Source organism: Antennarius striatus, chromosome 20, assembly GCF_040054535.1.
Source record: "Antennarius striatus isolate MH-2024 chromosome 20, ASM4005453v1, whole genome shotgun sequence".
NCBI classification, from domain to species: domain Eukaryota; kingdom Metazoa; phylum Chordata; class Actinopteri; order Lophiiformes; family Antennariidae; genus Antennarius; species Antennarius striatus.
Window position 1 is genome coordinate 9,222,516 of NC_090795.1, and position 27,025 is coordinate 9,249,540.

General features: G+C 39.2%; 1 protein-coding gene across 2 annotated transcripts in view; it reads left to right on the top strand.

Moving 5' to 3' along the window:
- Positions 1-27,025, top strand: part of mllt10 (MLLT10 histone lysine methyltransferase DOT1L cofactor) — a 43,636-nt gene that overhangs the window by 4,497 nt on the left and 12,114 nt on the right. For both annotated transcript variants that reach the window (XM_068304091.1, XM_068304092.1), the window contains exons 3-11: positions 2,818-2,872; positions 6,099-6,208; positions 6,314-6,417; positions 7,176-7,269; positions 15,984-16,079; positions 16,345-16,675; positions 17,282-17,494; positions 18,680-19,165; positions 25,274-25,434. In XM_068304091.1, the coding sequence (XP_068160192.1) occupies positions 2,818-2,872; positions 6,099-6,208; positions 6,314-6,417; positions 7,176-7,269; positions 15,984-16,079; positions 16,345-16,675; positions 17,282-17,494; positions 18,680-19,165; positions 25,274-25,434 (1,650 nt within the window). The remainder of the gene's footprint in view (positions 1-2,817; positions 2,873-6,098; positions 6,209-6,313; positions 6,418-7,175; positions 7,270-15,983; positions 16,080-16,344; positions 16,676-17,281; positions 17,495-18,679; positions 19,166-25,273; positions 25,435-27,025) is intronic.

A 27,025-nucleotide genomic window follows, 5' to 3' on the forward strand; every position in this document is an offset into this window, starting at 1 on the left:
TCATTTATATATGCACCAAGAAAACTTTGCCAGGTGAGGTCATGTAACATTGGCGTGTCTGCTCAGAGGATTTGGAACAAACCAGTTAAAGTAAGTCAATTTAGTTTGAAGGAAAGGTGATATTTCATCACTAAAGTAGTAAATATCACCCCATTTTGGGGTTCCTGTTCAACGAACTGTTAACATTCAAGAAAGAGTTACATATAATGTTGAGCAAAAATGCTGATGAGAACGTTTCTTTAAGTTAGTGCTGAATTCGAGACATTCACCCACTATTTCTAAATGTTTAAGTTGTTGCGTGAGCAAACACAAAACTAGGGACAGAGCCTGTTTGTAAGGTAGCCTGTCATTTCTAATATTTGCTGTCGCCTATATGAGTTGGATATCTGAGAAGCTTAAATGACTGCTTGGTTTACAGTTACGGTTTAAGCATCACCCAACTCCTGATCCTAGAACAGAATGTGTCCACACTAAACATTAGGATTATTTGGTTATTTAGGATTCAAAGATCTTAAAGCTCAGAATATGTTAATGTGTCTAATAAACAATAAATATCGACATCACACTTAGTAATTTTGTTCAGTTTACAAGATATATGCGGTTTACCACAGTGTAACAGCTCATACAGTATGTCTGGGGTTCAGTTACGGTACACAAAATCAGCTTTGTGGCAGTAGAGAAGCAACTTCACTGTATTAAATTGCTCTTATTCTCATAACAATAATATTGTTGTTACAGTTAGAACTGAAAGCTTGCTTTTCTTGTTTGTCACTAATCTAATTTGAAATGGGTAGTCAGTTTGGCAGAAGTAGTGAAACATGAAAATATACCAGAGGACAGCACAGAACTGCCTGCCACTGCCAGTATGTATGGTGTTGATCTGTCTAGTCTACGTTGGCCCATGAACAGGAACTTTGGCGTTGGAAGTGCTGACTTTCCAATAATTTTGGCAAGACATGCTGGCTGTCCTGCTCCAAGCAGAACTGAATCATTTAGTACTGGACTGAATTGGGCTTCCTGAACAGTGAGTGCTTCATTTGCATGCTTTCCCTATAGTGAGCAGGCATGCCATTGAACGTTAGTGCAGAAGAGGTACAGGTTTAGTAGGAAACTGCCGGTTTGCTGATATATCGGTTAATCAATGCTGCAGATTCTTAGGACCAATAAAACTTTGAGCAGGGTCATCCCTCAGCAAGGACCAGGGTTTTGGACAAAAACAAACATCAGCTATCACTCTTGGATATGGTCGGTTAGCTGAGCAAGACAGGTTAATTCTCATTTGAACCCCATTCATTCTTGATTTTTAGCATGTAAAATGGATTTGAATCAACAGAGTGTATTTTCCTCATTCTCCCTCTGAGTTTCTGTGTTATTTAGTTGAAACTACAATCAGACTTTAGACTGTTCTTGCTGCTTGATGAGGAAGAGCTATCTTGTTTTTACCTTGTATTAACAGACACACATTTCTTGTTATGATTTAAGTGTTACGTAACTGAAATTATAATTGATGTGTAGCTCTACTAATATATTGTTTACTGACAGAAAATACATTTGAAACTTCTAAGTGATAATTCTATTACTTTAAACACACACGTACAGTACAAATATGAAAAGTAATACATTTTCTGCATTGCATGAACATTTTTTACTCTGCTCATAAATTTCCTTGTGTCCTAATTTCTTTCATATGGAACACATGTATGGCACTTCTTGTTTCAAGGGTTTCCATATTTTACCTGTTGTTCTTTTGATACTTGGGGTAAAAAGCCTGACACTGGTACGGGTTGTTTCGTTTAAACTTTATATGACCTCTACAAACTTCTAAGGACCTTCGAGATTTTGTCAGGGCAAGATTTATTTACTTAGTTGTTGATACAGGTGCTTGGAATGATCTGCCTCCAAGTCGTAGTTATGTATGTGCATGAGGCAATGGTTCTTCCACAGAAATTCAACAAGATAACTAGTTGTTTTTTTTAAACATTGCGAAGCTGTCAAACTGTGGTCTAGTTTTTCTTTGATTCATGAAAGTGAATTCATGAAAGTGAAATCTTCCTTGAAGGGTTGTTTTAATCGCAGAGATACAACCCTATTAATCAACTTTTCTTAATTTACAAAAGAAAAGTTACCAGAATTGAGTGATCTGAATGAAAGTAAACATTAGATTTTCTCAAATTTGTTCTCGTGGAAAAGTTTATATAAATTTCGTTTGTTTGACCTTTGACGTGCAAAGAGAAATATTCGTGTAACACTCCTTGCCCTTTGTCACTCATTGTCGAGGCCTTCGGTTATGCTGCACCTACTTATATAGAGCTGAGCTGAATTTTTTGACAAAGGGTGGCAGAAATATTTGCATGAAGACCTGTACTTGTTCGCACACACTTGGAAAAAGAAAGAATATGCTGAGTTCACAATACAAGACTGTAGAGCTGGGTCAGGGAGCCTTGATACAAGCTTTGGCCAATGAGACCTGACATGTACTGGGGGAGGGAAGGAGTTTGAAAGGAGAGATGGAATATCAGAAGGATTTCTCTGGAGTAAATGTCCTCTAATGTGTGACCACCTGTTGCTGATTAGTTATGTCATGTGTAAACCACAATGACCTCACAATTCTAGATTCCAGTGTTGTGTGAACAATGCAGCAACTTGTGCATTTGGTAGCAGATAATGGGAGTGTTTTCTGGGAGAATTGCTGGCCTTGTTCCCAAATCATTACCACATGCTAGTTCATCTCTAATTCCTTAATATTACCAAACTTCTGTATTTGGTGTAAGAGATGAGTTGGTTAACTTTAATTTAACTTTTCTTCCTTACATGCAGAGATGCGAGCTGTGTCCCCACAAAGATGGAGCCCTCAAGAGAACAGACAATGGAGGTAAAATACATCCAAACACAAACACAGATACACCCAAAATGTGTGGGGAGCCTCGTGCATATTTTGACATTAATTGCATGTCAGTGACAAGTTTAAGGGGTGTGAGCATGCTGCTCTGAGAGTTATGTTGGTGTTTGTTGTGTGTTCTGCCTTTCCCTACCGTCCTTTGCCAGTCCATGTTTTATGAGTGTGTGTGTTTATGAGGGGGCGGGCCAGGTTGGGTATAGTGCATGGCCTGTGAGGAGTCTCCTCTTTGGGTTCATTGGGAGGTCAGCCTGGTGGAGACTGTAAATATTCTGTGTGCGTGTGTGTGTGTGCGCGTGTGTGTGTGTGTGTGTGTGTGTGTGTGTGTGTGTGTGTGTTTGAGTTGGGCAGAGAGAGAGGCACAGCTGTGGGATTGTGTCCAGGCCTGCAGGGAGGCTTCAGGACAACACTAACACACACCGTTTTACTACTTTCTCTTTTATTTTACCCTTCCCATGACCCCTCTCTCCATCTCTTTTTCCTCCCATTTCTCTCTCACCATCTCTGTCCCCCACCGTCCATTTCTCTACTTGTGTCAGTTCCTCTTCACTTGTTGATCTGTGTGGTACTTAATGTTATTTCAGGTGGGACAGTAATAAATAAGAACAAAGGTAGTTGTCTGAAACAGGTTTTTGATCCAGCATCTTAATATATAGCAGGCAGAGAAGAAAGAAAAGACATAGAGGGGTTTGTGTTGGTCTCCTTTTTGTACTTCGGTTGTACATGCTCAGTAAATATAGTGGCTCTCAATAAAGCAGGATATTAAATATAACATACAAAGTTGAAAGAATTTCCATAATGGAACCTTTCAAACTCAGTCTGTTATAGTCATATGAATATGACTTCACAATATTTTATTAGCAGCAGGTTCACTTCCACAAGTTAGCGTTAAGAAATTTCAGACATCCATGCGAAATATTTCAACTACAGCTTCAAATTCCTCTGAGGATATTCTTGATTCATGTGGTTTCTCTGTACATGAAATTGTACGGTAAGCACAAAATGAAATAAAAATAGTTTTTGGTTTGCTTGTTTGTTTGTTTTTAACCTGTTGTAAGTGTCAGGTGTGTTAACAGAGAAGCCCATAAAGACATCATGACCCAAAAGTTTTTTCATTTCTTTTGTTTATTTGACTTCACAGCACTTCAAATATGTCAGCAAGAAAATGAAAACTCATTGTCTCAACACACAGGACTGAAATAACTCCTCACTGTAAGGGTTGTTTGTAAAAGGATGCTTTGTTAGGATTTTATGGTGTAAAAGTGTGAATACCTCATTTGAGGAGGAAGGCATGCCACTTTTATAGTCTTGTTTTATAGGCCTCTTCCAGCTTCTTGAAGGAACTTCGAAACAACAACATGCCCCCATTTCGCACCCACTGTCTCCCCTCCGTCCCACCCTCTGCCCTCCTCCCTGTCCCGCTCACCAGGTCAAAGGCAGGTCAGGGGTTCAACTGTAAGTTTAAGCCTGTTTTTGTTTCCGCTATGGGGAAAAACAGACACCTCCAGTGTGGAAGGGAGACTCCCACCTCCATTTGACCTCCCATTGACCTCCTCCTGCTCCTCAGCTCGTCATCAATTCTGCTGCCACTCCACCATGCCTCACTGTCATTACACCGCCCACAGTTTGTCTTCACTGACAGGCAGCTGTGTGTGTGTTTGAGCTCAATAAATGGCTACTTAGATAGATTAACTACCAGTTGCAAATTAAAATATTTACGAGTCGCTTCGTTTGAACCAAAGGCGTATTGCTTTTGGGTTTCGGCCATTTGAGGTTTGACTCGACAGCCAAATAAAATCTCCATAGTTTTGAGGTAGTTTTCACACGGGTTTGCAGCAGATAATTGTGTGATGTGTACAATAAAAAATTTCATGGCTATCGTAAGTGAGATTTTGCTCATCGCTAATGTAAATCAAATAAACAAATAATTTCCATAACTCTTCTGCTTCTTGTCAGGAAGTGCATTGCAAACCACGGCCACACACACCATAGAAAACGGCAGGGTAGTGAGGCAGATGGCATGGCTGTCCACCCCAACTGCCTTCGGGTTGTCCCGTTAGGGGTCGCCTCAGCGCGTGATTGGTGGATGCTCATATTTGTTCAGCAAAGTTTTTCTTTTACCTGATGCCCTTCCTGCCACAACCCTCATCATACGTGGGAATCATGAGGTCTACCACTGAACTACATCCTCAATGGCTCTCCATCCCACAGTGCTAGAAGTAGCACTGTGGGATTTGGATATCCAACATACCATCAGGGATTTGTTTTGGAAGATGAAGATCCAGTTCATAAGAAATGTGGGCCCAAAGCGTCACTTGAAGAAGAAACATGTCCAGCTAGTCCACTCATCTACAAGAACCTCATTGCAGGCTAGAGTATGTTTCATTCTTTAACAGAGAAATATATTAAAGGAACATTCACGTGATTCCAAGGACTAAAAATAGTGTTCTACCTGGACTGGATTAGCTTCACTCATATTTGTCCTTTTTAAACATTTGCCACCAAGATGATGAGAAAACAGGGCTTAATCAAATGTAAATCCCAGAGTTGCCATTTAATTATCAAAGTAAAAAATCTATTTCCCCATCAACCTCCAGCTGGTGCTAAGATGTTTTAGTTGTACATGTTATAGCTGCATGGTAAAATCTATTTTAAGAATTTGCAGCAACGTATGATGGAACAAATTTGTCTATGTCAGTGCACACCGACAAGTGAATAAGGTGTCGCTGTGAGTAAAGCATCTTGCGTTTAGTCAAAAACAGAAACATCGATAAATGCCCGTGGTCAGTCGAAGGAGATTAATTGCTACAAAGTGCTGGCAGCCAGTGAGTTAAATGGACCTATCAAAAGTGTAGCAGTTTTACATTTAGTGTAGAGACTTCAAATTTGTGTATTGTTAAAAGTCAAAGCAACGCACAGAAATATTTAGTCTTTATTGTTTTCCCAGCCTGATGAGAATGAATATATTTTGGTATGGGGCAGAAATGTACTCAATGGGTTATCAGTCCTCTTGGTTCACCACCTTTTGCAAAGTTGGTTGACCTCACAGCCAACAAATCAGAGGATGCTCCTATTACAATTCAACACTTCTTCAGATGCGTTTTTAACTTGTATTTTAATCAAATTCTGAGATGTTGCCAAAAGCTACATTTTGCTGTCATGAATGTGCTGAAGCTGATGTTTTCTTGGTGTGTTTTTGCAGGCTGGGCCCATGTGGTTTGTGCTCTCTACATACCTGAGGTAGAATTTGCTAATGTGTCGACGATGGAGCCCATAGTACTGCAGTCAGTACCACATGACCGCTACAACAAGGTTAAGAATTTTAAATGTGGATGTCATGTAATCCCTCTAACAGTGTAATTATGAAAAATTGAGTCTTTTTGTGAATTTAAATGATTGTCTCTCTTGTGTGTGTAGACATGTTATATCTGTGAGGACCAGGGCAGAGAGAGTAAAGCAGCCACTGGAGCCTGTATGACCTGCAACAAACATGGCTGCAGGCAGGCCTTCCATGTCACATGGTGAGACATGCTCACATGACGTTAACCTCACAAACACAAAGAGCCAGATTGTGTTTTCAGCTCTTCACTTAAACCCAGCTGTAGTCTCGCATACAAACATTTGATATACTGTTGAGTGAATAGGAAAACCACTGTTCCAAACTGCTTAAAGCATAAAATCAAATCCTGGAAGGGTAACACTTTTTTTGAATGTTGAGACTGCCAGCTTTGTAACTGGTCGTGTTGCTGTAGTTTAAGAGAAAAGGTTTAAGAACTGTAATGACTGTACAGACTGGCCAAACCTGGATTTTATGACACTGAGCAATTTTGGTATACAGTGCACCCTCTTGAATTTGCGCATCAATGCTCGCAACTTTATCTCATTGCGGATTTTTAGTAAGCAGTCACGTGATACTGTACATTCTATTAGCTGACGACATCCAGAAGTGCGCAATGTTCTGTGAGTCTTGGACTTGCATGAGACACAAAATTGCTTTAAACAGTGGATAAGAGTGTGGGAAAAGGTAATACAGATGTAGAAGGTGGTTTAATATCAGTATGGGAAGGGTCATAAAGATTTAAATTTTCGTAAATAGTAAAATAGTCGCTGTATCGCGGAATTCGTTAATCACGTGTGGTTCCTGGAACCCGTTAACCGCGAGGAACAAAGGCGCACTGTAATGACATTTACAGTACTGTGCTGCCATATTACACATAATTGTTTATAACTTAAGCCTTTAACATCCCTTTAATGTTCTTTATATGACTCTCTGCCACAGTGCCCAGTTTGCAGGGTTATTATGTGAGGAACAAGGATCGGACGCAGACAATGTCAAGTACTGTGGATATTGCAAATACCACCACAGCAAATTGGTAAGTGACCATTCATTTTAGCCATAATCCATGGAAAGCTTTTCCATACACCACAACTTTTCACATTACAAGACAGTCATTCCTCTCAAATTATTAAACACACACACACACACACACACACACACACACACACACACACACACACACACACACACACACACACACACACACACACACACACACACACACACACACAAACACAGGTAGTCCTCAACTTACGAACATTCAGAGATACGAACAAACGCTTGTCGACTATTCTCCTGCAGTTCCCCATTCTGCCACAACCTCCGCTGGGGCAGCAGCACTGCGTTCACGCCCCTCCAACACTCTCCCCCTCTTGTTTTCATTTGTTGTTGTCTCGAAGTGTCTCAAACCGTCAGGCTTTGGACTTTTTATCATGGATGATAAAGCAAAGGCCAGTGATGATAGTGGTAGTTGCGACCATCCTTCTGATGACAACTATGCATCTGACTGATGATAATTGCTCCCTCTTTTTCCTTTTCCTTTGTTCTAAAAGTAAGCTACAGTACTGTACAATAAATCGTGAACATCAACAGCTGACTCTGGCTGTTGGAATGGCTTATTGAAAGTTCCCCGAAGTGTTTTCTCCTCTAGAAATCAGATATAAGGAGCAAAACTCTACCGTAAACTAGTCTGAATTCAAAACAATCACGTGAATTACATTTTTTCAATGATGTATAATCTAGAACAACTGAACTTGTAGCGACCTGTATCAATATTTGATTTTATTTCATCCCGCGAAGCGGTGATGTATTGTAATCGTCAGTGTTTGTGTATTCGTCTGTCTGTCCATCCACCAAATATCTTCACAACCGTTGCAGATAGAAAGATGAAAGAAACAGCACATTACTTCGGATGGAAATTAGATGACAACGTTGACCTTGAAAAACTAGGTCAAGGTCAAATTTTCACTTTTATACCTTTTTTAGGTACACAACATTTAGCAGTTGCAAGTGTGTCCTTAGACACAAATTTTTTAGTTTGTCTCATTTAAGATATTTATTGTACTTGTTAACTGAATAACAAGCTTGTTTTTTGAATGATGTATGAATATATGATATTAAATTTTTTTCACAGCGCGATATATTTTATTGACATTGATTGAGGCTCATCATGCAAACACTCTTTTCCCAAGAACCAAACGCTGACCTCAGATATGAAACCACTCATACTTGTTATAGCCACGGTGTCTTTCTACGAATGACAGTGTAATGAAAGTTGTGTGTGTTTTCACAACATGAACAACTGTATATTCTGTCTCTACATCCCTTTGCTATGACTCCTTTTCCTTCTTTTCTGTACCTTTATTGCAACTTCAATAAGCTTCCAGTCCTGGTTGTCCTCAACCCCCTCTCTCTCAATCTGTCTTCCTCGTCCATATGCTTTCTTTACTGAACCAATAGGTAAACCCCCCCGCTTCTCTTCCACCTGTCCTTTACCCTCCATGTACCCCTGTCCATCTATTTTTATTCCTCTTCCCCCTCTGATCCCTCTAATCTCTCTAACAGGGCCCAATCGTCCCCTCTATCCTCTTGTGTATAGGAGTTAAGTCCAGTGTGGCCACGGCACATTGGGTTTGCAGGTGCCTATGGGGTTCCTTTGAATTTGTAAGGTCACTATTTTCACTACAATATGAAATGAAGCAAATGACACTGAATGATTCTTTATAAAATTTCCTGAGAAAAATAATATTAGAGTGATTCATTTCTTTGGATTTCCACTGTATCCTATCAGTTTACCTTTGTTTTTTGCTCCAGGGTATTGAAGTATATGTTGTGCAGCTTTGTTGAAATTGGGCACATGGTTTTGATAAATAAAGACTGCAGTTATTCAGTTAACCACTGTGAGAGAAGCTGATCCTGCTCTACGATATTTGAAGACAAAGTCGTGGGATAAATATAATTTAAGAAAGAAAAAGTATGCACCTAATAAATACAAGGGGAAAAAAACCATTTGTTTGTCTTTTTGACAAACGACTGGTTTCTTGGCCAGTCTCTTTCTGTGACTATACGACCAACATGATGCAGGTGGTTAGCTAGTCACTGCTGTGAGAAATTCAGATAAGCAATGAATGAAAAAGGATTACCATAATACACAACAATTAATTCAACAACTGGATATGAAGAGGAAATCTTTTTCCAGCTCGTTGTTGACTGAGGAGATATTCTATTGTGTTCCAGATGTCATTCCACTCCTGCATTAATTAACAACCTATCGTAAAGGGTATAAGAATTTCTGAATGTTGAGACTCTGCCTCGTTTGGTGATGGGACACTCATGGGAAATATATAATTAAATCATGTACCTGATTTGATTAAACTGAAGATTTTCTTTAGACTGCATGGTGTCTTCACAATCAAAGGTATTTTATTGTTACCAAATTATAATGACAAGACTCATGTTTTATTGATTGTGTAGGAATGACATTGAATGCTGGGGCATAATGTTGTTACGGTTGGATTGTATGGATGACAGGAAGGATCACAAGGGAATCAATGATGGGGAAATAAATATTGCTGGAGTGTGTTTCATGAAAAGCCACTTAATGGATGTTGATAACCTGTTTGTACCATATCATTCTGGAAAGGACTTGGTCAATAGGCATATATGTTTTCAAACTTGTGTGATGTTTTTAAGGCTAAATGGAATGAAATTTACCTTCATAATTAGTCAGAATATTTTAGTCAGAGAAATGCCATACTGTGTGTTAGTTATGCTGACATTGCTGTGATACTGGCCATCCTTTTCATTTGGTTTTCAGCAGCTTCTGTGACATTGATCAGCACCCCAGTTTGCGAAACTTTGTATCTCCAGCTGTTCATTTGAAACAACTGGTATTAAACATTAAAATTACACACAGTGCATTAAGTTGTTTGACTTGAAATAAAGCATGACGAAGATTAAAATTTGTCCCTGGGGTTCAGAGAAAGTGAATCAGTTACATCAAATCAAAAGGCAAGGCCAGTACAGTTTAATGATAATTCAGTATTTTAAAAATAGATCTTTTTCTTTCTTTATTGGTAAGAATAGTAAAATCTGAACTCTGGTTTATGGCAAACCAGATGTAGACTATAAAGGGAAAAGAGTGACATGTGCCTAAGACAAAGAAACAGTGTCTAGATCTATATTTTTAAACAGAGACTTAAAAGATAAGACTTGAACTTCTCTTGGAAGTAATATGGCTTTAATTTGTGGATACTGTTTTTTCTCACTATGACTACAGATACTATGTGCTACGGCAAGTTGGCTTGGCCTGAGATTGATAACCAGGATTGCTCAAAAGTGTCCCAAGATGCCTCTTAAGATCCTAGTTTTGGCAATGGAGCCTTAAAAACACAATAAAAAAGAATTTATGTTTGTGAGGGTTTAGCTGTTGCCCTCTATCTACTTTTTTTCTTTCTTGTGTGTAGTATTTATGGTTGTTCTGCACTTTGCCTAATGGTTACATTTAGTCAGTAGAAAAAGGGACCGACAATTTCTAGAGTGGTGGGCCGCTTGACAGTGGTACTGTATAATATTTTTTGTTTTAAGTACCGGTACCTACTGCTACCATGCCTTTTTACTCTTACTAATGAACCAATGACTTTTTAAATCAGTAGTCACAGAAGTGTTTTTTTTTAATCTGTTTTTGAATTTAAACTTTTAGTTTTTAATCATAGTCTGTTTTTTTAATTTTGTTTTCTATTTGGAGGGGGGTTGTCTTATTTTAGCCTTTCTGTGTCCTCTCTATTCTATCAATCCCTCTCTATCAAAAACACCTTCACTTATGTACAGTATATTCAGGCAAAGACAAAGAACAACAGCCATTATCCATTATTCATTTACACCAACTCTAAAAGTAACCCCATAACACATATTTGTGGACACAATTTGAACATATCTGCAGGGTAGTATTTCTGACTAGTTTAATTTATGAGAAATAATTTTGTTTAAATTATAAATACAGCTAAAGGATCAGAAGTGGTTCTCATTGACTGCTAAATATTCATTCTGCTAAATCAGACAATTTGAGAAAAGTGATTAACTAATTTTAGCATGGATAGATTGTCTTGAAAGTAGTAAGTCATGAATTGCTATTTTAAGTTGCAGATTGACCCCAACTGAACACTCACCTCACCTTCCCTAAGGGTGGATGCTAAAAATGGAAAATCCAAAGGGGCCTCTCTCTTACCAACATTTAATTTGTATATTCTTTTGGCTGCTGTAAAAACGTTGCAGTACTACTTCGTGAAAGATGTTGTACTCAATGGAGAATGACTCACTCCCTTTGTTGAAAAGATTAGATGCAAATAAAAAGATAATGATTTATAATTTTCCTCTAGTTGTTTCTCGTAATTCCTACAAACTAGATCTTGACCATCACTTTTAGGAATTACTTCACTGTACGATAGATTTGAGCATATTACCATGACAGATTGAGTATAAAATGTGTTTTACATCAATATGTCACTCACTTTTCATAAGTGCTGTGTTCTTAATGTTGTGAACATTCTTGAATTAGAAGTATGACTGTGGCCCACACACACCGACCAGTGATCATAGACTCCTAATGAATGTAACATTAGCATGACTTAATCAGTCACAGCTGTTAGCAAAGCATGTGAACACAGGCTGTGAAAAATCTGAAATTAGAGGACATGTCAAGGAATCTGTTCTATTTGTTTCCTGTCATGTTCTCTGAGCCCCAAGTCAGAAGTGAGGACACAGCCAAACCTTAATTAATTTATTAGGATTATTCTCAAAAATAGACTTTACATTTAATATGCAAAAGCAAACTCATGACTGGCCCTTTACAGTTAAGCTTTTGTTTTGGTTGTCATTGATTCTCCCTGTCCGACTTATTAATTTTCCGTCTTTGTAATTTCTTGCACTTTGAAAATATTAAAGTTTAATACAAACGTCAGAGCACTGAACCCCCCCCCCAAGTTTTACAAGTAGCTTTACATGATCTAATTTAAAATTGTCTTCACTTCTTGCAAGAAGCTTTTTTTTTTTTTTTTAAACTTTTGGCAACTTACTCTGACCACATGTTATCATTTTAAGTATGAAGAACAACATATTTATCATAAAACAATGTTGCTTTTTCTGGATCCACCTTTAATTTTTTGTCATTTAGTGAAGCAGAATCAGTGGAAGTATATTTGAATTGTCACTTTGCCCTCCACTGTCCTGAAATAAGAGTAGATGTTCCTCCATTAACCTGTTTTGGTACCCATAATAGGGTAACCCATATTTGTTCCATTTCCACTGAATGAAACACTCATGTTCTGATTAGATGTTACATTTATTTTAAAGTCTATGAGATTTGATTAATTTTTTTTGTAAAGGACACTTTGATGATTGACACATAACAATAAGTTTGTCATGATTAGTATTTTGTGGAATAGAGATCAAGCATTTAATACATGTTATGTGTTTTTTTTATTTGTGGGCTTTGTCTTTGTATGAAACAATACGGCTTCAGGATTATGTGGATAATGTGTCTATTTAAAAAAAAAAATCTTTTTAGCTCACCTGCTCTGGCTTTTGTTGATATAGTTCTGTTACAGTACCTTCTTTAGCTCACTCTCCCCATAGGCTGTTCAACAGGGCTACACAAAAGTCCTTTCTGTACAGCAGATCAATGGGTGTGAAATAGTCGGCCAGCATTCCATTAGGAAAATCTGTGTAACGTAAAAACAACAAAGTTGTCGCTAGCATGACGTCTAACACATGCGTGAAACAGTGCTTTGCACCCAATCGATTAACGTGCTTCACTGTCACAGGACTGTTTCTTTTATCTTCAAATGCAATCAAAAGGAGCATCGAAACCTTGTGCCTTTTTTCCAGTTTTAAGACATATTCAGCTTCTTTTTGTCTGAGTTAGCCATTTACTGAATTTACTAAATGTTGCTTTAGGTTTGGGTCACCTCATCAAAACTTGGCGCCGTCCTACTTTTCCAGCTCAAGTTTACACACATGTGATTTAGTGCTTTTAATTCCTCCACTTCAATCCCATGAACCAGAGTCCCACTGTGCCTTCATTCCTATTTCAGCGTTTTTCTCATTGTGTTTTTCATAGACACTTCAGGGTCGGACATCAGGATTAGCTCAGATTTGTTTTTGTGCGTGCATTTGTTATGTGGTTTGGAGGATAGTGACTCTGATAGACCTTGCAGTCAAACTGCAACTTGGGCTAAAATGTTCTCTAAGCTGGCTGCTTAGAAAAGGCCTCACATACACACTCCTGCCCTTCCATACACAGACAATGGCCGGTCAGAGATCTTGCAGGAAACTGCTTGGGGGAATTCCTGCCAAGCCAGGGTGGATTATTTTCCCCCTTTAACTTCCTTTTCCTCTGTTTGCCCCGTCTTCCCTTGCACAGAGCTCCTTGCCTCCCTGTGTGCAGCCTCTGATTGACATTCTGAGGCCATCAGGTTGACTTGTGAAGCACTTAAAATACATGTTTTATCAAAGTAAGAGACAATGCCCCTGTTTTATCCCAGAGGTACGGGTCTTTCATTTGTCAGATTGCAAAATTAAATATTTTGTCAAAATTCCATTTGGCCTTGTATGGCAAGACTGAATACATATTGAATTCCACCTTTTTAGTTTTGTGGAGACATAGAGAAAGAGTGAACATGTTTTCAACTTTCAACCGCTGGATATGTTTTGTAGCAGAGATGGAGCAGATTTCATTGCATCGCTCATTGCTCAGGAGTGAGTTGAAAAACAAAGTTAGCCTTCATCCTCTGCCACTACTTTTACATCTGCCTCACACAGTCTTAAAGCGTCCTCAGACATGTCAAATGATCAGGCTGCTAATGGTCAGTAACAGAGAAAGAGGGGAAAGGACACACTGAAAGGCTTTGTCTCTGCCTATATAATCAATTGACCTGATTGATAAGGGTGTGTCAGGGTTATATTGTGTGTATGTTATGTTTCCCACGCCCACTGCTTAGGGTCTTTCTGTGCATGTGTGTGTGTGAGTGTGTGTGTCTGTGTCATCTGACCCTCTTAGCTTAGCCTCTGTCCATCAACACCTACCTTTGGAATGTTAATGAAAAACAACAAGGGAATCCCGAAGAATGTACCCCTTCTCTCCAGTATCATCTATCCTTTTTTTGCAGTAGCGGCAGTTTAAGTTACGCATTACATTTTGTGAAATCGCCGTCTGTCTAATGTTTCTCTGTGTGTCATTTGTCCCAATTGTAGCCAGTTTAAAAGCTTGTAAACAAATTTAAAGTAGTTCTGAACAGTTGCTTTATGAGCTGACCAACAGGAAATTCTAAATTTATCCTACATGCTGAGACTAGCATCAAGGGCCAATGAATGAAGCATAATAGTCAAGGATTTGAAAAATACGGCATGTCGTAGAATCAAATTCCCAATTAATGGACATCCTAAGAGAAAAACAAGATTTAATTGTTTTGGGTTTTTTGTCATTCTTAATTTTTTTTTTTTAAAGAAGTTTTCAAAACTCCTGCTCAAGCTTTTTCATTTTAGGTGTTAAATTACTGACATGACATTTTATTTAAATTGAATCATTTTATATTCTCACTGTGTCTTTATGTTATGAAATATTGATCACTTTTGGAGAAATGTTTATAAAAGGAACAAACTGACACACATGTATGCTACCAGGCAGAGTGGAATTTGGTGATTTTAGGTATTTTAAAGCTATTGAACATACCAAACAAGAGATTGTTAGTTTACAACTTCGGATCTAAATTATACCCAGGAATGTACGCACAAAGTGAACTCTTAACCCCAACGCGTTAACAGAAGCCAGCAAGCAATGAGCTTACAGTAGAGCTGCTGTCTCCTGATATGACTCGTGATGTCTGTTAGCTGACAGTCATAAAGGAAGTCTGGCTAAACTGCCACCAGTCTGCATAGATCACTCCTCTGGAAGACCCTGAGGGAATAAGGGAGAGGGGCCATTCTGGCTATTGCAGAGTTATTATGACACTGAACATTACAAGCATGTTGAGTCCCATGTTGTCTCAGGATTGCTGCATATTTTCACCACCCCTCCAAGAATGTGTCTTCTGTGTGGATGAGTGCCCACGTTAAAGTGTGTGTAAGTGTGCATGCACCTGTCTGTTCACACACACGTTCAGAGAGGTGTCAGGGTGCAAGGTGTGCCTGTGAGGTGTAAATGCACTGGCACCCACTCACCACAACAGGGGGTGGGAAAAGAGGGTGGTAGCACGTGCGATAGCGAGGGTGTAAATTGAGCTGTGAACATCCAAGAAGCAGGATATGATTGGATGAAATGATGAGACCTTGTTGGTTTCAGCTTAAGGCTCTAGACTCTGCTCTCAACTGCAGCGTGCCGGTTTCCTGTGGCCTCCCGTCTGTTTTATCTCTCTTCCATCCCTCTTTGTGTTTGTGGATTTTTAAGCTTTCATCTCAGACTGAGCCTTTGAAATGCAATGCTTTTCCTCTGTCAGCACCACACATTCTGTCTTCTGTCCTAATAACTCCATTACTTAGTTTTATTTTTGACATCTCTTTGACTAGTCTTTGTGCAGTGCAGTGTGTCTCCATATTCAGTATTTTCCCAATGTCTTTTAAATGCAGTGGGCTTTAAAATAATGGGTTTAGGAGGTGTCTTTTTTCACTGAATCTGTATCTTTCATCCTTTCATCATATAAGTAGATTAATTCACATGCATCTGTTTCTACCTCTTTTTCATTCCTTTGTACCCAGAAACACAAAGAACGGGACAGGCACAAACCGAAACACAAGAAGAGCATGGACATGTCTCCCTCCCTCGTCCTTCCAAACATCATGGTCCCAGACAAGGTGAAGGTTCCCCTCATTCCTTTGTTTTTCTTGAATTGTAACTGGATTAGTTCCACATTGCACCAGGAGTGACTGCTTGACTTTTTTTCAATGCCTTGATTGTTGCTCTTCTCTCCCATTTCCTTATCTTCCACTGACCTTTCTCCCATTTTTGTTTGATAATTCTTTTCCATGTTCTGGTGCTTCTCCTCATTCCTGTACTCCCATTCTGTTGAACCATAATCCTGTTCTCCCTCCCTCCCTTTTTTTTTTTGCCTTCCTCCAGACTTACAACAGCAGCAGCTCAGGGGGAGGCTCTTTGACGGCGGCCTCACAAAAGCGCCTGGATGACGGGAATGCCCGTTTCACCAACGCCAACTTTCAAGAGGTGTCATCCGCTCATTCTGGTGGCGGTTCTAAAGATGGTTTGGCTACAGACACGGGTAAGGTGGTGTCCGAGGTGAAGAACAAGAAGAACAGCGGCGTAAGTCACCCGACAGGACAGAGAGGCAGCCGCAAATCTCTCACCTCTTCAGGGAAGCCCCTTCTCTCCACCGTGGTCACCATGGCAACCTCATCTACGTCTGCCTCTGCTTCCACTGGGCCTTTCCACCAAGGTGAATTGATGCCTGCAAAAATTCTACTATGTTAATTTTCCTCCAACCGTGAATTAACCATGCGGTGAGAAAAACAGAGACACAAGGCCAAATCACCTGCTGCTCCACACCCCCCCCAAACAACCTGCAAGCTCAGCACAGTTGTAGCTACAGATTATTAAAACCGAAATAGGAGTGTTATTCAGTGTTGGTTTGTTTTTTAACATCCATGTTTACTGTGTCTGGATTTTATCCAGACACCAGACTTTTGCGTGTGGCCTTGATAACTATGTCTCTACTGGCCTCTGGCTCCTGTAATCAGTCGTCCTGTCTGGGGAAAGACCAACACGCTAAAAAAAAGGCATTTGGGAAGGTCAGGTCCTGAAAGAAGTCTATGTTCACACTGAGCTTCTCTGTTTTGTGCTATCAAAACCCCTCAGGTGTTTTGTGGGGATTCATCAGTGTGTGTGAAGGCCTGGCTGTACAGTTTGTAGAGTATTTTGACTATCGAGTTTCAGTTGCAGACTGTCATGATAATGGAAATGGGTATTCAAAACTTTTCAGCTGTATGATCTTTTTTCCTTACACCTTTCTCGTCTGCCTCACTCGCATCTTTTTGTTTTTCAGGCCTCCTGCTGACCAGTGCCAGCAAGACACCTTCTGCTGCTTCTTCCTCTGATTTTTTAAGCTTCTCTGATTCAACGTTGCGTCCAGGGGGTTGTACTACCTTCTCCTCCCCGCCATCTTTCAGTAGCTGCCTTCTGAAGCCAGGCTCAGAGGGCGGAGCTTCAGAGGGAACAGTCTTCGGTTCTCTGATGTCCGCCACTACAGCCTCTGCAGGTACGAGAAATTTATTCATGAGAATGGCACTTACATCTTTTTATATCTTTCTTTAAACCTATTTTTATGATTTGCTCGTTTGTGATTAGAGAGTGTGTAACATAGTGAGGATAAAACAAAGAATCAGTCAGTTTTGTTCGTTACAATCACAATGACAGTAAACAAACTAGTTGTATATTTCGAAGTTTGGCTGCAACAATCTACAATCTTTGGTATATTTTCAGGGTTTCTTCTTAATGACTTTGTTAGCAGAGGAGTTAAGACACCCAGGTGATGACACATCCCATCTTGTGAGCAAGTTAGTCAGTGACAGCTTAAACAACAGTCACACTTCCTAAACAATGTTTTGTTTACTGTGTGACAAAGCAGCACCACCACTCTTTCTTTCTGACAGATACTGTTATATTTCATTTAAGTTTCTTATTTATGAAGTTAGCCAGGGTGGTCTTAATGTAAGGTAAAGAATGTTTTCACAGCCATTTGTCAGTTGCAGCCTAATGGAAAAAGTTACTGGAAGTTGACAGAGACAAGTGTGAGAAAACAGACCTGGTGCTTCAGCAGAATAACTAACTTCAAGACACTTCAAGGGATGAGTTTGAAATATGAGGACATTTAATCAGCATTTATCAGATTTCATTCTTGGATGTTCAGGGGAGAAAAGGGTATCTCAACCCCTGCTTCATTGTGTTTATCTCACGAACTCCTGAACAGGTAAATTTATGGAGGCATGACACCAATTCTTTTCTTATAAAACAAATGTGATGTAATTTCATTTTCTAAGATTTGATATGGACATCTTTCCCAATGTTGTTTTGATAGTAAGTAAGAGAGAATATCTTATCGTCAGACAAAAAGGCCTTTGAGATCTGCTACCTTAAAACTATAAAAATTATGATTTACTTTCTTCTAAGTGTGGCATTTCATGGATCAAATGGATTAATTAATTAGATAACAATCTGTTTAATCAATAACCAGTGCAGTCATTTTTGTGACCGTAATTTACATGAGCTGAGCTATATGCCAGTTATGCCAAAAGGGCAATAAGTAAGTCATTTACAAGAAAGCCAATGATGAAGAATATGCTTTCCCCTAGAAGTAGTTTCTTTTAAAGATCTTGGGACAATTAAGTGAAACACTAAGAGGCTTCATGCTTAAAAATTCAGTACAGCTTTTTTATTATTTCAGTGGGCGGTAAGCTGTATGAGAATTCCCACAGTCACACAACAAGCGAGACAACAAGCCTTGGTGGGTCCGCTGGCTACAAACGGCCCCAGTCTTCCAGCTCCGGGCCAGGGATCGGAGGAGGAGCGGCAGGAGGAGGGGAGGATGGGGTAAAAAAGAAAAAGAAAGGCAACTGGAGAAACAGATTTGGACCTTGTTTCACCACGGATGTGAAGCCTTCAGAGCCAGCTCCCTCCCTAACTCTCCCCAACTCCTCCACGGCCAACACCTGCTCCACCGCATCCCCATCCTCCTCCTCATCCTCCACGCTTTCAGGCCGGCCGAGCTTGGTTTCCAGCAGTGGATTAGGAGTGGGGGTTGTGGGGGGAGGAGGAGGAGGGGAGAGGGGGCTGGGGGTTATGGGTGTCGGCGGTGGGATTCAGAAGTCCCCATCGCTGCTCAGGAATGGCGGTCTACAAAGCAACTGCGGCTCTGCAAACACTGGGCCAGGTGAGGAAAACAAACAACGAACTGTGAAATGTCGTAAAGAGAAGTTCTGTCTCAGGTCCTTCTGTCCATCAGTGTCAGCTGCATTCCAGACATGATCTTCACAAATTTGTTTTAGCCAAAGATTGATATTTTTGTTGACACCAAAACAAGAAGCATTATAGCAGCACCACGTCCAGCTCCTGGTTTATGGTGGTGTTTGGATGTCTGTGACTCAATGCTGATGAAAATATAAGAAAATGTTAATAATAATGGAAAAAGTAACAACAGTCAAAAATAAGGATTTGACAGACATCTAAGTGTGTGTGTGTTTGTGTGTGTGTGTGCGTGCGTGCGTGCGTGCGTCAGAGCAGGACCTATATGTGTTTGTAGACACGTGGAAGTGGTCTGGATGTGTTTCTTCTTGTTCTGTTGCTTGGCAACTGACTTTATGCTTTAGAGTTCCCCTCTGCTGATGGAAATGGCTCAGCACAGCCCACACATCCACATCTCCCCTTTCTCCCAGAATTACCACCCTTTTGTTTCTCTCTGCATCCTCTACCGATCTTTGTCCCACCTGTTGATGGTTTATACTGCCGAAGGTGTTTTGTCCACACGCGCTCTCTTCAGGCCAGTTTCTCTAATCATTAGTAATAATTAATCCGACACTGATCACCAGTTTTAATAAAGGCTGTTGCGCAAGAGCCTAATTTTGCTTTCCTTTTTAAGTTGATTTACTTTTGTTTTTTTGGACCGTCTTATGATTTATAATATTAAAGTAACCGGTCAGTACCGGCTGTTGACCAGGTTTGTGGCCATTGCTAAATCACTTGGCTCTGATATGGACATTATTTTTTAGTGTGTCTGCTAAAAGCATGGAATTAAAATCCAAAACCAGCTGTACATTATGTTTTGTCTTTTGTGTATGTATTTAATGTGAATATTACTGTCACAGCACCACAACCCCGAGGCCTTTTGTCTGCTCATATAAGGATTGTCTTCGGTCACGCCATCTTGATGTGAACTCTGCCAGCTCTGTTTTGACCTTGTTCAGTTGCCACTCCACCAGCGGTTCATTTATGTAAGCGGACAGATACTAACTTTTAAACTCAACTGGCCTTTTTTGTGCTGTCATGAGAAGGCTTCAACTTCAAACTTTCTTTTCTTCTCCTCTTCCCACACCTGTTTTTGATCCTCTCTAAATCAGTCACACAGGCTTTCTGACCAGCCCCCCGCCTCCCCCCACTTTAGCCTGAAAGGTAGTCAAGTCATGTCAGAGGAAACCATGTGTTGTAACAAAATCAAATTAAATATCTGTAAGTATTATGACTTTTAAAACCCTACAAACAATAACACCATATTCACCCCTGTATCTTACATTTGCACCCCCCCCCACCACTAACTCACAAAAAGTTGCTTATGGTGTTATATCAATGCAGAAGGCATCATGTGGTCATAGTTATGTGGCTAATATCACGCCACAAGCAATAACTTGTTTTTCTTCAAATAATGTTTTTGCTAAATGAGAGTGAAAAAAACAACACAAAGTCTGATCAAAAAACTTGCTGCTTTTTGACGTTACTACCTATTTAGGGGTGTATTTAGAAATTTAAAAAAAAAAACCTCCACTGTTTCTGTGTGGTCAGAGCTCCTCTAATTAGGCCATAGATTTTATTACATTTTTATTGGGGGGGGGGTGACTCTGACGAGGATTACTGAAAAGTTTAACAACACATTTTGATTACAGTAGATCTTTTTAAAGCATTTTTATGTGGCAGAAAACATGTTATATGTCAGTCAAGCTACAAGAATTACAAAAACTGTATTTAGGTGATTATATTTTTGCAAATCCTCCAATTATTGAATAAATATTCAAAATGGTACCATTCAGCCATTTCTTTGGATGTGTGTTTAGTTGATATTTTCCATATATTTTCTTTTCATCATTTTTAGCTTCCAATCACAATGTCGGTGTTATTAGCTTTGTGAAGATGAGTTTTAGGAGCATTGCTGGTTGAAGATCATTCTGTTTGTGATTCCACCTTCACTTCAGGTTCTGGCGCTTGTATTTCTCCTTACGGTGGTGGCGGCGGCGTGGAGACCGCATGTGGTGAAAGCAGATAGGGAAACAAAACAGTGGTGGTTGTGTCTGTGCATTTTGTGTTTGTGTGTGTGTGTGTGTGTGTGTGTGTGTGTGTGTGTGTGTGTGTGTGTGTGTGTGTGTCTGGATGAGAATCATGTGTTCTTGTCCCTACTGTAAATATTTAGCTGAGGGTTAATGCAGGGCAGTAATGGGGAGGATCTTGGCGTTTATCTCCCCTCTTCTTCCTGTCTGCTGACTCTACTGTGCTGATGGATAGATAGTTAGCCTGATAGATATGTGTTGGTGGGTGGGGAGACATGGGGGTTAGATTTTGGCTAGGTTAATGTTTGACAGCAGGAGGGTCACTGATGGGACGGATGAGCTGGTAGAGCGTAGTGGGGGAGGAAAGATGTTCGGCATGATTTTAGTCAGATCTCTATGAATGTGTGAAAGTATAGCAGTGAGACAAGAACATTTTTGCTTATTTGTTTATGGATTTTAGTGTTTTTTTCTAAAAAAAATTATTCAGATCATTTTACTTTATTTTTTAATCTTTTTTATGTAACTCAAGAATAATTATTAGCAGATTTGTCTCGCAGCAAAATACAGATATTGTGAAAACCAGAGTAAAGATAACAGAATTAAATTAAATACTATAAAAATACTATTAAAAGCTTGTTGGAAAGACAACTCCTTATGTGCTAATTAGCTAAGTGTGTCGATGAAACACATTTTCTTGTGCTACTTAATTTTTTTTCATCGAGTCAAATGATTGGTTGATTCATGAATAAAAGATTTACAGGTGCAGAGAAATTTCTAGTGAAACTTTCTCCATGATTTTTAATTCACAATTTTATTTATATTTGTTTTAATTTAAAAAGCATTATTTTTTTAATTTATTTTTTTTGTCTGCATCTGTTCTCATAGTTTAATACCATAAAAAGGGTAAACTTTTTATGAGATCAATGCTTGTTTTAGTCTTGTAGCAAAATCTGTTTTTATATATATATTGCTTGCTTGTGACCATCACTCTGAGAACTAAGTTATCAATCTAATCAGTCAATGAGAATTTCCTATTGTGAGCCAGAGAGGGAAGTGCTGCATCTTTGTGTGTTAATGAATAAATTAAAATAGCAATTTAATTTATTGGAGAGGAAGGTTGTACATAAAGTCAAATGTTTTGGATGAATAAAACTCAAACCTAAAAAGAAAACACAATATTTAGAAAATCTGGAATATTGTACGTTACAAAATACACTCAAGTCAAGTCTGAATTTTCGCTTCTGTATGTTGATTGAAGGCACACAAGTAATTTAGCATGAAGATTGTTTTTTAGCCAACTGTTGTTGGGTTTTTGATTGTACAACTGACATTGCTTTATCAGATTTACAGACACATGCATAATCACACTGACTGACGTCCTTGTGCTTTAAATATTGCCGTACTTTTTGAATGCACTCCTCGTCTTTGCTGTTAGATGATTTTCAGACATGACTGTGTTCAGTACGTCTTCTTCCATTTCAAATGGGGGTTGAATGATTGTCTGTAGTTAACAAAAACAAGCTACATGCCCCACAGAACACGGATCCAGCTGTTAAATAACTGATGATGCCATCGACTTGGTTTTTAGATGAGACTGAGCTATAATTGATAACACAGATTTCCAATGGAGATAATACCAACTTGAACTAATCAAGGTGGATGCTTTTGAGGCTTACTGATGTACTGAGGAGGAAGGGAAAAGGAACAGGAGGGTCGAGCAACGGAGGCAGTTGTGCTTCAGGGGCTTAACGGTATCGATCACACAGATAGGGTCTAAGTTTTAGAGGCTCAAGGTTGTATATAAAAAAAAAGTGTGTGTGTGTGTGTGTGTGTGTGTGTGTGTGTGTGTGTGTGTGGTTTTCATCTCCATTTTTTTTAATCCTGGGGGGCTAATTCCCATGAAAAGCAAAAAACAGATTATTTTATAGTAAATATTTGACAATGTTCTCATCAGAATGGGCAGCACACTTCCAAAATAACAGTTCGTTTGAAAATGTATTTACTTTTAAGATTAATTTGATGAATTCAAGAGTGGTATAATTATAATCATGGGTTTTCTGTCAAAATTGAAAATCATCCCATTTTGAGTGAGAATATTTTTTTTATCTAAAAATTCTAATATTGAAAATAAATGAGTAAACTTGAAATTTTTATGTTTCACTGATTAACATATTTGACTAAATATAATGGCTATTTAAAAGTTTGATTTTAAGAAAATTCAGAGCTAGCTCTAAATACTTGTTTAGTTTGATTTTCAACATCAGGAGTGAAAGTGAAAATGTGAAGCCTGTTTTTTGGTGCGGTTATTGTGCAGCCCATGGCACAGACATGGCTCATGAACAGCCTTTTTAACATGCTCAGTATTTTGTATCTTAAATTCAATACAAATCCCAATGAACCTGAGCTTTTTTCCCCTGCTCTGTTTTTTGCACGTTACAACTCTACTCGTCCTTGACTTGAGCCGAACTGTGATAAACTGTTGGTTTGGCTTCCAATCCAGCTGCTAAAAATCTCATGCCCCCTGAGTCACGGCAGCACTGCTTTGGGTATCAGTTTTTCTGGTGCATATTACAAAGTGTTATAAATAGTACGTAGGCCTATGTAGTGTTCGTATCTCTCTCCAGTGCACCCTCGCTCTCTCTCCCTCCACCCCTCCCCTCCTGGCACAAAGATCTCTTGTTCCCCCAGTGAATGTGTGCTGCCCTGAGCCATTCAGGCTTTTGTAGGGCTGAGGGGCCCTCCAACCCCCCACCCACTCACCCCTCCTGCTGAGGTCAAAGGGGGGCAGGGGCAGGACTTATCCCTGGTTAGTGGGCGAGTGTGTGTGTGTGTGTGTGTGTGTGTGTGTGTGTGTGTGTGTGTGTGTGTGTGTGTGTGTGTGTGTGTGTGTGTGTGTGTGTGTGTGGAGGGGTGTCAAATAGATAACAGAATGGAACATGCATGTGGGTGTGTGACAATGGAGCAATATGTTTACTTTTGTGATTTATTACTGAAATGTGTTTTGTTTTGTGATATCATAATTGTTGAATTTAATATGCTAAAGAAATTTGTGTTCATGTGGTACAAAAAAGACAAAGAATATGATTTTCATTCTGTCTTTGCATAAGCTATATGTGAGTGATTTGTGTGTGTTCCTGTATGTTTGAAAGTATATTTATGGTAACTGATGTACTTTTTCCTCAAAGACATCAAATTATTTCACCACACGTGTTGATACACCACGCCCTTAATCATTTGCTGATTTTACAATCACGTATGAAATTGGTTATAGTCCCCAAATACGCTCTTCATCAAAAATCAAATTATTTATTTTTATTTTTATCTTTTAATCATTCATGCACTAATAAAGTGGTTTGATTTGTTCTCGTGTAGTAGCACATTTTATATTATTAGTAAAATACTCAGATATAATGGAGATAATCTGTATTTTGCAGCTGTGATAGAAAAGTGTTTAATTAGCACATTGTCATTATTCAGTATGTTAAATTTAAAGTAATGTCAGTCCTAGGCCAAGAATCCAGAGGAAATAAAACTAATTTTAGCGGTGTTCATACAATAATACTTGTAGTCACTGTGGTAATGTAATGTTAGTGCTTTTTATTTAATTAAATATAGTGTTAGTCATAGCAACAGACTAAAGTCTTTTGTTCATTTGTTGTCAAATACCTTCTTCATCCGGTATCGCGGATCCTATCCCAGCTGGGGACGTGAGGCAGGGTGCACTCCGGGTGCAACGCCAGTGCACCGTGGAGCCACACGTAAACAGACAACCATGCACTCACACCAACAGGCAATTTGGTATCACCAATTCACCTAAGCTGCATGTTTTTAGAGGTGGGAGGAAGCTGTAGAACCTGGAGAGAACCCACGCAGACACAGGGAGAACACACAAACTCCGCACAGAACGGAACTTGAACCCAGAACCGCCTTGCTGTGCGGCCACAGCGCTACCCACTACACCACCACGTTGCCCAGACTAAAATCTGTTATGTTTAATTTCTCCACAGGTGTTTTCTCTGGTGCAGATGGGTCATCATTGGGCACGGGGGCTGTCTCTGTGGGCGGGGTCAGCTCAGAGTTGTCACAGCAACAGCAGCCCATGCCTTCACTAGCCCCTCCCTCTCCATTCACTGCTACGGCACCGCTAACCAGTGCAGCCTCCACGCACGTGAGTCCAAACACAACCTGCTAGAAACCCTCACTACACTCCTTACTGTCACGTTCATGTAAATGCACACTCATTAAAAACACGGCATCACACATACACAAACACACACATGCACAGCCTCCACATTTGCCATTTCATCCATGTCTCACATCTTTGAGCTGAAGTATAGATAAACTGTGGGAACACAAATAAACTAAAGCATACTAATTAAACATCTTCCACACCAAATCTCTGAGCACCATTATTAATCTACTGCTTGTTAATTATGTGTGAAATGTGTGTGTGTGTGTGTGTTGACCTTGAGTGGATGGCGGTTTCTCATCCCAGTTGTGCAGCTGATTTTATAAGTGCACTTATTGATGGCCTTGTCAGTTTATTCTAAACAATAAATGAAGCCTTACTATCTCCAGACGTAAATTTCAGGGGTGTACAGTCATCAGTATGTCTGAGTTTTAATTATTTTTTGTCTGAGCATATCTGACAAACTTGCTTTACCATCATTTACACATACTAAATTAATCATCAGGAGTAGGCGTGCCTTTTAAAATCAGGATTTTATGTCTACAATGTCTTCACTAGTGCTGATCTTTAGCGATACTGCAGAGTAGAAAACCATACTATAAACATGCAAGTCTTTGATGATAAAATATAGTTCCAGCACCAACTAATAACCTTTTTGTCGGTGTCCTAATACCTCCTGAGACTCTCAAAGAGACTCGTGGAGGATCATCTTTATTTAAAAAAAATTCTGTGGTGTCACAGGTTTTGGTCGTAGACATTTATTCATTCTTCTTCCACCAAAAAGTTCTTTTCTTTCTTTTTATTGGCCTTGTTCCTCAGCTCAGTTCTGTGTCTTTTTCTTTGCTCTGCTCATTTTGAGTCTTGCATGAGAATTTAATTTATTCAGACCACAAAGCCTTTCAAGTTTTTTGTCACTGCCCATTGACTTAAAGCTTTTGTCATTCTCCAGCTCATTTTAAAAAAAAACTTTTGACTGTCGCCAGAATGCTCGATGTTATACAATGAAACGATGACTGTTTTTTACTTTAAATGTACAAAATGGGTAGAAATTTGACCAGACAGATTAAACACAGGGAAATATTTGAAAAGTACAGTTTTCCATATGAAACTACTCAAAATTCAGAATCATATATAATGAATTTCTTAAGGAAAAAGAAAACAGTATTGCTACGTGTTATTGTAATACAAATGCACTCCTCAGATTTCCAGCTTCTGCTAACGTGGGAAAAAAACAGTTCTGGGACAAAGATGGAATAACAGTCATTCACTGTTCATTACATCAAAAATGATCTACAATCCAGGTTACACTTTTCAGTGGAATTACTCCTTGTCTGTATTTACATGTCTTATCATTGATTACTTTATTTAGACCTCTCTTTTTTAAATAGCAATTTCAGAATATTTACATTACAACCCATGAGTGCAAAGCAACAGTTGATCAGCAGAATTCAGGAAAAAAAAAATACACACACAACCACACACACTTTTTAGTCCCCAATTACAGTCCCCAATTTTTATCCCATTCTTCAAAGTTTTTGTTGTTGTTCAGAAGTGAAGCCATTCGATCAGC